The 13,138-nt window shown below is 35.6% G+C and overlaps 1 protein-coding gene across 3 annotated transcripts in view; it reads right to left on the bottom strand.

The window, feature by feature from the left end:
* Positions 1–4,813: 4,813 nt before the first annotated feature.
* The window catches only part of FNDC3A (fibronectin type III domain containing 3A), a 192,799-nt gene continuing 184,474 nt past the window's right edge, over positions 4,814–13,138 (bottom strand). For all 3 annotated transcript variants that reach the window (XM_037025886.2, XM_037025875.2, XM_017652112.3), the window contains one exon: positions 4,814–7,290. In XM_037025886.2, the coding sequence (XP_036881781.2) occupies positions 6,976–7,290 (315 nt within the window). In that variant the 3' untranslated portion in view covers positions 4,814–6,975. The remainder of the gene's footprint in view (positions 7,291–13,138) is intronic.

Below are 13,138 nucleotides of genomic sequence, written 5' to 3'. Positions count from 1 at the left end.
AAGAGTGACGGCTTTTTCCTGCACTAATTAGCTCTGTGTCACCTGCTTGTTTTTTCAGTCCTGTAACACTTGCTGAAGTGATGCCTTGTTTAATGATCTTTGCTAAATACCTAGTGTGCCATCTGTTTTCCTGACTGAACCCTAATAAACTGGGAGACGAATGTCTTCTCTGCTCACATTTCACTGGTGAGAAGTCACCTGACCTCTTCCAACCTAAGTGGTATTGGAAGTGTGGGGTTGGATGGCGAGTGTCCTCAAAGAAGAGAACCAGTATTTGGCCAAGGACCTTATATTTTGGAATTCAACCTGTGTGTTCTAGCAACTATTAATGCATAATAATTTCTGACCATTTAGTGGCTTAAAGCAACCATTTTATTGTGCTCACTAATTCTTTGAATCAGGAATTCAGGGGTGGCTTGTCTCTGTTCCCTGATGGCTGGAACCTCAGCTACAAGACCCAAAGGCTTGGAGTAGTCCAATAGTTGGGGGCTGGTATCATTTGAAGGCTCATTCACTCACCCATGTGCTGCCTGGACCCCGAGACTTGAAAACTAGGACACCTGAGTGCATGCACTGCAATGCACTTTGCTTTTGAACTTAGTATTTTGTTCTTCCCACATCAGTGAACAGGAGACTATTGTATTCTTTTTGCTTCAGCTGCATAATATTCCATTGCAATGGTTATACAATTTAACCAGATTTTCACTGTTGTTTGTTTAGGTAATTTCCAGTATTTTGCTTTTATAAACAGGTCTTCAATGAGTAGTTTTTCCAATATGTCACAAGTGGGTGATTATATCTGTAGGATAAATATTTGTCAGTGGACTTGCCTGGTCAGAGTTTACACAATGTATAATTTCTCTTCATAGGGATTGTACAACTTGAATTCCACCAATATGTCTTGTTTCTCTAGTGTTGAATGTAGTGTATAACCAAGGTTTTGCATTTTTGCCAATGATAGTGAAAACTGTTTTTTCTGTTTTATTTGGCATTTCCTGTATCATAGGTGTGAGACTGAGTATCTTGTCATGTTTGAGTTCTTTGTATTTCCATTTCTTTGAACTGCCTATATCTTTTTGTCTGTTTTTATATAGGATTATTGGTTATTTCATCTGTATATTTAGGAACATAAGTGTTCCTATATTAGATTAGATTAGCCCTTTTCTGGAGTATCAGTTGCAAATATTTTTTCCCGGTTTGTTATTATTTGTTTTAATATTTTTAAAATTGCTATGCAGAAATTTTTATTTTTATAGTACTGAAATGATCAGTCTCCTTCTGTGGCTTCTTTATTTTTTTATTTTGTTATCATTAATCTACAATTACATGAAAAACATGTTTACTAGGGTCCCCCCTTCACCAAGTCCCCCCCACAAACCCCATCACTGTCCATCAGCATAGTAAATGCTGTAGAATCACTACTTGTCTTCTCTGTGTTGTACAGCCCTCCCCAGGCCCCTCCCCCCACATTATACATGCTAATCGTAATGGTTTCTTTATTTTGAGGCCTGATTTGAAAGGCCATCCCTATAAAGTTCTCCTGTATCTTCTAGTTTATTTAGTTTCATTTGTTCTGCACTTTAAATGTGATTTCTTTGGAATTGATCCTGATACAAGGTGTGTGTGTATGATATAGCTCTAACTTTAATTTTTTGGGGCCACCCAGTTGTCTCAATAACATTCACTGAATTGTTCATTTTCACTTCACTGACTTGAGGTGCAGCTTTATCAGATCCTAAATTCCTATGTGTACTTGGGACTCTGGGCTTTCTATTCTATTCCTTTAGGTTTTTTTTTTTTTGTGTGTGTGTGTGTGTGTGTGCATGTGTGCTGGTATTATATATCATTGAGGTTTTATAATTCTATGCAGCTAATCCTCTCATTTGTTCTTTTTCAGAATTTTTCCGTTTTTATTTTTCCGAATGAGTGGCAGTACAATACTCTTATTTACAGTGGGTGGGTCTATAGTGCCTTTTAAAACTTGGTGTCCCTTTAAAAAAATCTTAACTATATTGTCATAAACTGTGTGCACCCTTTCTGGAAATGTGTGTCCTCCCTGGGCACTTTGTGGTTTTATCCTCATTGCCCCTCTTAGGTCATTTTGAACCAGATTTACAATCAGTGGACTTCAAGATTTTCATAGCATGACTGACTTCATGCTGGCTTAAATGGGTGCGAATCAAATTTGGAGAATCATTAAGTTAATTCTGTTATTTCTGGAGCATCTAACACATGAATTTTCCTCAAATGTTTCTTAGATTACTTTTCAGAGTATATGCTGGGCATTCAAACTGCCCAGAAGCCGTCATTTTTAAACTGTGATACTGTAAAACATAATTTCTTCCCTAAGATCACTGGGTCACCCTAGAAATATTAAGACTCAGAGCTGATAATTTAGGATTTAACAGCTATCAAGGACATCCATAAAGAATTTGGTTGTACACTAGGCACAACCCACTGGCTGAAAGGGGTGAGAACACCCAAGAATGGCAGTTTGAAAAGGAGGCGAGAAGTGGATCTGTGGCCGCGGCAAAACGGACATGACTTGGTCAGTTTATTTTATTGCTATCCAAGATTCTCTAGTCCTGTGTTGTCTGTGTATCGGTCTTTAGGTCTGTCTTACATTCCCTCTTTAAAAAATTGAGGTGAAATTCACCTAACATAAAACTAGGCATTTTAAAGTGAAGTCAGTGGTGTTTAGTATATTTAGTGTTGAGCAACCACTAGCTGGAGTTCCAAAACATTTCCCAAATGAAACTCCATGCCTGTTAAGCAGTTGTGTCCATTTCCTCCTCCTCCTGACCCCTGGCAACCACTAATCTCCCCTGTCTTTATGGATTTACTTACTCATGTATTTCATATGAATAGAACCATACAATGTGACCTTTTGTGTCTGGTTTCTTTCACTTAGCATGTTTTTGAAGTCCATCCATGTCATAGCTATATTCACTTTTTGAACAAATTAGTCTCTCTGTTGTGGTAAGGGGCAATAAAGATATTTTCATCCTTGGATGAATGAGTATTTAAAAGAATGAATTATTTCCTAGGGCTGGGTGCAGGCTCAAAATGGAAGCCAAAATGTTGAAGAATGAAATTCTAGAGTAAAAGAAATTAGAGCCTCTCATTTAATCTGATTTGCTTGTACCAGATTCTCCATGTCCATTTTCTATTCAATCCATGAGGGCTGTGGGTTGTTTCAGTTATTGGAAAGTATTCAGCACAATGCCTAGCACACAGAAACTACTCAGTAAATGCTACCATAAACGCAATACTGAAGCCAACTATTACTTTGATTTCCTTCTTAGAATTCAATGCTTCTGGAGACAGCAGAGGATAGTGGTCAAGTATGGGGAACCTAGATTCAAATCTCAGCTCCATAATTTATTATCCTTAAGACCTTGGCAGGTGCTTGATTTCTCTCTGCTTCAGTTTATACTTAGAGAGCAATTAAGAGGAGTATATGAGACAGCTAAGGTAAAACACTGAACACAATGCCTAGCACACAATGAGTGGTCAATAAATAGATGCTAGATACATGGCTTCAACATCTATCAAAGATTTGAAACTCTTCTCTTGGCAAATTTTCCATAGCTAGTATCACCCTATTTCCTATGTAAGACGAAAAATAGTCCTTACAGTATCCAAACATTTGAAGGCCCCACTCTGGACACTGAGGATTTGATGACCACAATATTAAAATCTTAGTTTTGTCAACTTTCTTTTTTCCTGAGTATTCACTTCCTTTTAATAGTATCAGGGATAAAATAATGAATGAAAAAATGAAGGGATACTCAAGAGGACATACACAATATCTTAAAAAGTGTGTATGAAAATAGAGTATTTAAAAAGCTCTTTAAAAACATGAGGTACTACCATCACTTAAGTTGATGTAGGTGGTCAGGTTGCCAGATGACTGGTTTTAGGTTTTGGAGAACCATTTTCTCCTACAGTGTCTATTTGCTTGGTTGAGCCACCACATACATGGGATCCACACGCAGAGAATCTGTTCATGATAGAAGGTATTTGTTTTGGAAACCAACCTACAGAATGCACAGACACAATGTGTAAGACTCTTATTTCCAATCTATCTACAGGAAAAAAAAAAAGGTGATGTGTAACACTGTCAGTATCACATTCTTCTCAAGTCTGGACTCATAGTTAGTTGCTTCTACAACTGAGTGTTGTGATGCTTTGACATCCAAGGTACCTCCTCTTCCCCAGCCTAACATTTTAGACTTTATTGTGGTACCTGCAGTTGTGGCAATTAGAGGTTCACTTGGATTTTAAAAGCAATTTACTCCTGAATAAGGTCTGTGAGATGGAAGTTACAATGGTACGAATGAGAAGGAACGATGAACTTTCTGGCATGTGTGAGAACTTGCAGCTAGTTCAACTTTTGGTATGTAATTGGAGGGAATGTTAACTTCCTGGTGGAGGTCCGACCTGGGGGCATAATAGCAGTGTCAGTAACAGGAAGGTTCTGGGTCCCCGGAAGTGGGAGAAAGAAGGTAGTGGGAAATAGATGAACAACTCAGGAAAGGTAAGGAGAGGTCAGAGATTTCTTTTCCAATGGGACGTTTACTTCTTTATCTATGTAAAGAAGGCAAGTTATTTAATGAATTGCACAAAATCAAGTCACTAGAATAAAACTTCTAATTTCATTCTTTAATTTAAATATGGGTCCTCTCATGTTGAAGATTTGAATAGTGTTGGGAAATTTGTTTTAAGCCCATTGCAAGAGGAGGGTACCCTTAACATTTCATTTTCTAAAAGAGGCAGCAAATAATGGATGTTGATGAATACGATAACCATATCTCAAAAAAGAATGATACAACTTTTATTTTCCATGGGTTTTAAAGATACTTTTGCTACACAGTTTATGTATTTTTATGGTATTATATTTTTTCATTTGTATGAAGTTCGACCTTATACAATTTTAAGGTGATATTTTTGGTAGTGTATCTATAATCTTTAAAAAGTTTAGAGTTTTTGGAATGTACAGTACATGAGGTAAAATCAAGATTACATTAAAAATTGTTTTCTCCTCCGCACTAGTTTTGCAGTGAGGCTCAAATGGCAAGTACACTATTAAATGACATTTACTATCAAAAATAGGAGTTCATTTGAGTTACTATGAAAAACATAAGCCACTGAAACTGCCACAGTGGCACACTTTACCATTTTAGACATTCAACTATATAGAAAACTCTGGGCTATTACACTCAAACTCATTTGTACTGCCAAGTGTGGCACTTTTAGGAAGTTTCTAGAAAACAATCGCAATCACTGTTGCTTTGGGGGAAAGTTATCAGCCTATGTATAAGAATTAAATTTAAATAAAATGTAAACATACAATATATTATAGTGACAGATCATTCTTACCACTTGGAAAGGCCAAGTTTATCCGTTTCTTTTTTGAACAAGGATTAATGCTTTTTCTACAGCACGGATCATTTGACATAAAGCAGTTACAATACATGCCCATTCTAATATAAGAGAAATTCTTCAGAGATCTTCAAAACACAAAACATATGTCCTTTTTTCAAAGATTGACAGAAGTGCTTAGTAATCACTAAAATGCTAAACTCAGCAACTAAAAATTAGTGATTCACTAATCTAAAATTCAAATAATAAATTAAAAAGGCTAGTTACAAGTGTTTTACAGATAACAGATGTGATTAAACAAGAATTTTAGATAGTCTCATTACAAAGTATTATTACTGGCAGTCATCGACATCTGTGCAAGATGTGCAATGTGATACTCGACAGAATTCAGTCTGATCACCCAATAACTCACAAATGCAAGCTCACAAAACATTAATGAATTATGCAATTGCAAAGTGCTCTAATGCAACATTAACCACATGCAATCAACAATTTGGAACAGTATCCAAACATACATTATACTAAACATTAGTTTTTCAAGAAAGAAAGCAGCTTGAAGTTTACTGGTGCAAATTAATTGTCTTCAGATTTGGTGCCCCAAACAAAAAGGTTAGGTTTGATTATGAAATCTGGTGGTAATGGCAGAACCAGATGTGGCCATAAGCAAATTTTATGGGAGTTCTTCAAAATTAGCCTATACCAGATAGATGGTATGTGTGTATATATATATTTTTTTACAATTGGTATATATAGTTTGTATATATGTCATATATGTATGTGCATGTTTTTATACACATATAGTTCAAAGGCTCACAAAACTAAATTAAATGGATTTGAAATTCAAACTTGATTATAATTACTTTAAAAAAAGTAGCTAAAAGCCCTCTTTTTTTCCATGTTCTCAAGACCTGAAGAGGTACTTTTCGAGTAAACATAAAATATTTTTAGGCCAAGTAAACTGTGGTTTCTTTAATTGACTTATCTGTAAATTCATGAATATATACTTGTGATGAAGAACTCCACATTTATCAAACAAGAAGCTTCTTTTCTTCATGTGTATTCTTTCGTCCAGTTTGTTTGCTAAGCCCCTCCAGTTATTCATCATAATCCCACTTATCAAATAACTAAGACAAATGAGGAGGTAGAAATATAGCATTAGATTGCTTTCACAGCATCAGACTTTAACATTTTTATATAGCATGTTAGCCTAAATCTTATTCACTCTGAATTTTTCACAACATAATATGTTTAAACTGAACAGATCAGGTTGTCACTGTTACACTCATGCTGACTGGTCAAAATATCAATTATATTTTGTTGCCTCTTAGAAAGTTTGTTTTACAAGACATGTTAAAAAAAAGATTAAAAAAGCCCTAACTAAACAAAAAAAACCAAAACTGCTATTTTTTGTGGCTTGCATTCTAATAAGGTGCCACCCTCTATCTAACAATATAAACATTGACAATGACAAATATGATGTACTACTGTCTCAATGCCAGTGCTAAATACCACTGTTTTTTTTAAAGGAATACAGAAATGATTTTAGTACATGACAAAGTGTAATACAGTATGAAAAATAAAGTTATATTTTCACTTGATTACAAAGTACTGAATGATAAAGGCAATCAAGATGGAAAAGAAAGCAAACAGCACAAGGATGACGGCTGCACACTGTTCATCACTAAGTGCCTGCCGGGTCCTCGCGCTTTCCACAGTGTCTCTGTTGGTGCTGGCTGGCGGGTCAGTCCTCTGAGAGATGAAGAGCACTGTTGTGCTGTAGGGACCTACTAGGTCCTGATGCCCCACAGGGTCTTGGCACTGGCGAATGGCACACACACGGAAACGATATTCACAGTTCAGCTGAAGGCTTGAATACCGGAATGAAAAGTCAGGGCCTTTGTAAATCTGTTAATAAGGTAGAAAAAAGTAACTGTGTGTAAAGGTTGGGCAGAAAATCTGTTATAATTGGGTAGTTTTAGAATGAGTGTATGACATGGAAGCTAGTGTGTGCTGCTTTATCTTTTAAATGACATAAAGAAAATACCTATCCATTTTAAAGAACTATCTGTCTCCTGTATAAGGGCAGGAGTGATAAGTGAAAGGTGAGGGTAGGACTACCTTTGTAGAGTTTACAAATCAGTTAAGGAGTAAAGATGTCCCCCCAACATAGCTAGAGTACAAGCAAACTCAGCCCACAGGCATTTCCCTGGTTTCCTGAAATGTGTCAAACTTCTGTGAAATTCATCAAAGAAGGAAAGTGTCGAATCTTGCTTCCTCATTTTACATCTTTGCACAACTGGTTTTGGTACAATATATCTGTTGAATGCAATGATGAATGAATGAAAAACGGGAGCGTTCTATAGGTGTCTATGGCAAATTAGGGTCACTTAGTCACAGAATTGGATCTTAAAGCTCAATGCCTTTGCCCAGCCCTCAGAAGGGAAATAACAAGAATGGAATTCCATGGATTTTTGAAGAGAGTGTGCTGGTGGTTAAGAGGATCTTTACTGGAACTAGTCACCCTGAGATGCAAATTCCACTCTACCATGTGATCTTAGACTAATTACCTTAGTACAAAGGGCATAATAGTAATTCTCTTATATGAAACTTATGAGACTGGAATAAACTAAAACTTGTTAGTACAGTGCCCAGCATATAGTGAGTGCTCAATATATGGAAGCTACCATTTCCATTAATGAGGTCCTCTCCTCATTCTATAAATGAGAAAACCAAGGCTTGTAATGACTTCCCAGTTCAGTTCTCCCAGCTAGTTGGTGGGCTATACTATTGTATACAACCAAAAAGCTGGGCTAGCATTTTTTCAGGCAATGTTAGCTAACTCAGTTTTATCTGGTTGTAAACCTAAATTTTTACATACTGGTTTGCTTTTTTATTAAAGTATCATTGATATACACTCTTACACACAGGTTCACAAGAAAAACTATGCGGTTATTACATGCACCCTTATTATCAAGTCCCCCCCCATACCCCACTGCAGTCACTGTCCATCAGTTTAGTAAGCCCTGTCTCATTTTTGTGTCTCCAGAATTCAGCATATAATAAGTATCTAATAAAAAGCCACTAAATGAGAATTATTGACTACCCATATGTTAAAATGTTTACTAGTAGATGCCTGAGAAGATATAGAAAAAGGAACTTTTATTAAAGGAAGTAAACAGTATGATGTATCTTAAAGAAAATGGTGAATATGCATGAATTCTGAGATGCAGTCAAGAAATGGTTCATGTCTGGACAATGGTAAAAGGTTTAATTTAAATAAACTAGAAGATTATAAGAAAGTGTGATACTCTACATATACAATGAGGCTAATTTAGTAAAAATAAAAAATACAAACTTGTCTTATGGATATAATGGGTGATATTTATTTTTGTCTTCAAAATTTTCTTTATTTTCCATTTGTCTCCAAATGAGCATGTTAATTATGTTAGGAAAAAAACTCAACAGATGGCATGAGGGTAATAAGTGCAGAGACTTGACAGAGAGGAAGAATATGTTCATATACTACTTGGAAATTTATGTGTAATTTCACAGAGGCCATTTTAGGTGAATGATATTTTACCATGCTTAAGGAATTCTAATCATAAGGCTTAGTGAAAGACTTGAGGGAGTTAGGTAGGACAGGGGCTCTTGCTGTATAAAAGCATAAGGTTATGAGGCCTTGGTATAGTTTTTATGGATCATTTTTAGAAATGATTTATTTGAATAAGAGTTGGCAGGCAAAAAAAAAAAAATCTTCTAAGAGTTTAAAGGTTGGGGACCAAAATGATGCTAGTGTGTATTGACACTGATGAAGTGAGGAAGAAGCTGGACAGGAGAGACTGGGAGGGAAGATGATGTCAGATTTTCAATTTTGTGTTTAGATGTTGGGAGTATATGTAAACAGGAAGATGTAAGTCACAGTAGATATGGGAATGAAGAAAACAAATGAACTTGCTAAAGCTAATTTGATATGGTTTACGTCTAACTGCAGCTACTCAAAATAAGCCTCAAGCTTAAAATGAGCTGGGCTAGGTTTTAGAATGAGAAATAAGAATTAAATACCATTTCCAGCTCCCCAATATCATGCTGACAACATAAAATTGTTGTGACCTTAACAAGCAGAAAAGGAGAATAACCCTAATGATAAATTCATTTTTTTGGCTTGTAGCTATTACTCACAGATAGCATTACATATAATTAAAATAACAAAAAACTTCCAGCCCCTTACATTTACTATCAATCAACCATTTATAGGCAGAATGTGACAAATTCTGCAATAAATGAAGATTTACAGTTAAGAGAATGGCAGGTATGCACTTTACACTGTGCATTTCGATTGAGAATGCAGACTAAAATTTAAAGTTTGTGAAGTTTGCATGTGTCAAGTTGGCCAAAACTTTGAAACAGTATTCTAACTGCAACAGAATTTTGTAAGAAAGCCTTTTTAAGAAAGTTTAGAGCTTCATAAATTGGTATTTGCTCGTATTTTATGTTTGTGACTATGTCACAGAATGGAGAAAATAACAATCATAGAATTGGGGCAAAATAAATGCAGTATCTTATCTATTCATATCTGTCTCTGTATCTACATACTAAAAACTTATTTGGTTGTCTTAATTTACCAAATACTCATATTAAAATTTAAAATAGTTTGTTATCTTTTAAGAAAAAGTGAACACTTTTACTACCAAAGATAATCATTTCTGAAGCTGTAACTACAGAGGAACAAATTCTGTAGAATTATTTCTACTTTCTGTGTATATATACCCACAATCTGATTTTGAGTAATATGCACAGTATTATTTATAGCCATATAAGACAATGATTTTAGCAATATATTACTTAGACTGAGTGCAGACTTATTTAAACCTTAACACATTTGATTACATTTAAAGTAATAATTCATAGGTTATATTATTTGGCACATATTGTCCCATAATGTGATCCTTGTGTGATTTCTGAATATATAATAGTAAATACTTCATAGTGATCAATACATGAAGAGAACAACAGATTCCCTCACAAACAATGAATGCAGATGAATAACCATATAGCTCTTGTTTCTACCATTCTTCTTTACTATTGCTGAGGGAGTCGTATGTGAATTTGGGGCTTTTAGAGCAGTTCTTAAATTTATTGTACATAAGCACCACTTGGAACTTAAAAAACAAACAGAATGGTGGGTCCCACCCTGGGATATTCAGGTTCATTTAGGTCTGCAGGCCACTCTAAGGAGTATTTTTTCAAGAATTTAAGTTCAGAAATTTAAGAAAGGATCAAGTTGTATAGAATCCAACAGGTCTTGGGCTCAGCATGCTTTCTGTGACACAGCCAGCAGTACCTTGATTTTGGATGGGGTATCAAAATATCCCTTACCCTGTCCACGGACTAGGAGAGCTGGCCTCACTGTTAACTCAGAGGTGGCCCCTGGTTGGCTTCAACCATGGTGCACAATCATTAGTTCAGGGATGGCTTTGTAACCCAAGTGCATTCGTTCCCTGAATGTGAAAAAGGAAGAGCTCCCTGTGCCTAAGGGCAGCCACCGACGACTGAGATAAACCCTGACGCCTTCACTGAGTTTCTGGATCAACCCATCCTGAAGCCTGCCTATCTTTAGGCTTCTCCCTAGGAAGATTTACACTTAATTGCTTGTATGGCAGTTTGAGTTGTTTTTCCTGGTAACTGCAACATAATGAGCTCTGACACAAGAACCACCTTAGGTACAAACTACCAGATGGGGTTGATCTGCTTTGAACGTAGCTCTACTGTCCCCAATATTTTCACTTCACCTTGTTGTACCCTCTTGAATTACTATTTTGGTTAAAAAGCCCTTGCTTTTAAAAACATATACACTTCCAAGATTAAAGAGCCAGCAGACACTTGACTTTTACCATGAATTTTCCCGAGCAAATAGTCTTTCTCCTAGTGCAATAAGGTCAGTTATATTGTGTATATGGGAGTTATGATGTGTGTCAGAGAGGGAAGCAAGAATTGGAGGGAGAGTGTAATTTTAGAGAATGGGGCAGGTCTAGGTGAGGTGCTACAGAGCAGTCCTACAGCAGCAAGAAGGCAAGAAGGGTCTGGTCAAAGCCGCTGGCTTAACAAGAGCAGAATGCAAAGCAGTCGTGTGGCCCAGGGTCACAAGTACATGTTGTTCCCAGGCTACTTTGCTTCCAGATCCTCAAACTCGGCAACCTAACAGGTAAAAGAGGTTTTTACAGGCTAGCCTAGAAACTCAACCACCAACATATAAATAATAATTCACTTCTTAAAAACACCAACAGTTCCTACTGCTACAGAATAAAGCCCAACAAGATTTGGTGTCTTCTGTTATACAGTACAGCTCCATTCTTTAGTGACTTTACTCAAGTCACACTTGAGAGTTCATGGTGCCTCCTAAGCTCACCAGCACCCCAAAAAACTCACTTAAAAGATACTCCTTTTGGAAAATGTTCCGTAGTCCAGCTGGCATACATAATTTATTTTCCTAAAGTAGGTTTTATCTTTATTATGAAGTTTCAATTGTTTGGCTATGTTAAAAAGTCAAGATTATGAAATTTCTGCTTGTTTGCTGAATTCTAAACAACTATTGAAATCAGAACAGTGACTTACTAATAATGTAGCCCCCTATAATTCTCTATAAGTAGCATTTACTACCTGTGTGTTGAATTTCAAATACATTTTAAGTAAAATATTAAATTCCATGAATGAAACTGAATACTTTAAAAAACCTTCAAACTTTTGGAATATAACTTGCTGATGAATCTTAAAATTTTATGAACATTTAAGAGATTTAAATGTGCATATACAGGATGAAGTTCTAAGGAAATCAGTATTTTAAGTTCTGTAACATTCTTACAATCTAAAGTAAGTGAAAGTGAAGATAGGGTTAACTTAACTTTTTAAGTTAGTTATCATTGCAGTTTCTTTCATGTAATGAAATGTTTGTTAAAATTCATACACTACTGAAATGTAGGAGTCCCTATTTCCTTTAAACATGTAATGTAATTAAATTTACTTTAATGATAATTTTGTTTCCTCCTTGGAAGGAAACTTGCTTATCTGTAAATTATATTCATATCTAATTATCACATCAATTTGCAAATGGCTTAATAAAGAAAAATAATCACATACCAAATTTAATTTGCCTCTGGTGCCTTTTGTAATTTCAGTTAAGAAATTATATTTCCATACTTAAAACTTGAAAGAAAAATTATATTCATCTTGAAAAATATTCTATTGTTAATTTTATCAGTTTAAGACTGAAATAAAACAGATGAATGACTGATTTTCTAATGGGAAAAGAAAATACAAGATACAAAAATGAAAACCAGTTCAAAGACCCTCAAAATCAAGGTTGACAGCAAAAAGGGAATATCAGATGAAATGCTTTTAGAAATCTGGGTTTTGAATTGCATAAAAGTGTCTTCTTCATAAAAGTTATAATGAACCCCGACAGGTCCCACTTCATCTGACTGCTATTCATCCTCTGCCAGAAAGCTATCTTTGAAATTTCTTGGATAGAAGTGTGATACTTCCCCTAGGCTTCCATAATAATTGTCTACTGTCATATTTATAATACTGTACTCTAATTATGACTATTACTATTATAAAACCCTCCTTAATAGTCTCTCTGCTTCTGCTTTTATCCCACTCTAGTCAAAAAGACCTTGTGTCTGATCATGGAACTACTCTGGTCAAATCCTCCATTGGCTTCTCACTTTATTACATGGAGTGAAAGTCATGGCCTGTA

The sequence above is a fragment of the Manis javanica genome, chromosome 9 (genome assembly GCF_040802235.1).
Source record: "Manis javanica isolate MJ-LG chromosome 9, MJ_LKY, whole genome shotgun sequence".
Classification (NCBI taxonomy): Eukaryota; Metazoa; Chordata; class Mammalia; order Pholidota; family Manidae; genus Manis; species Manis javanica.
This window is presented reverse-complemented; position numbering and strand designations above follow the sequence as displayed.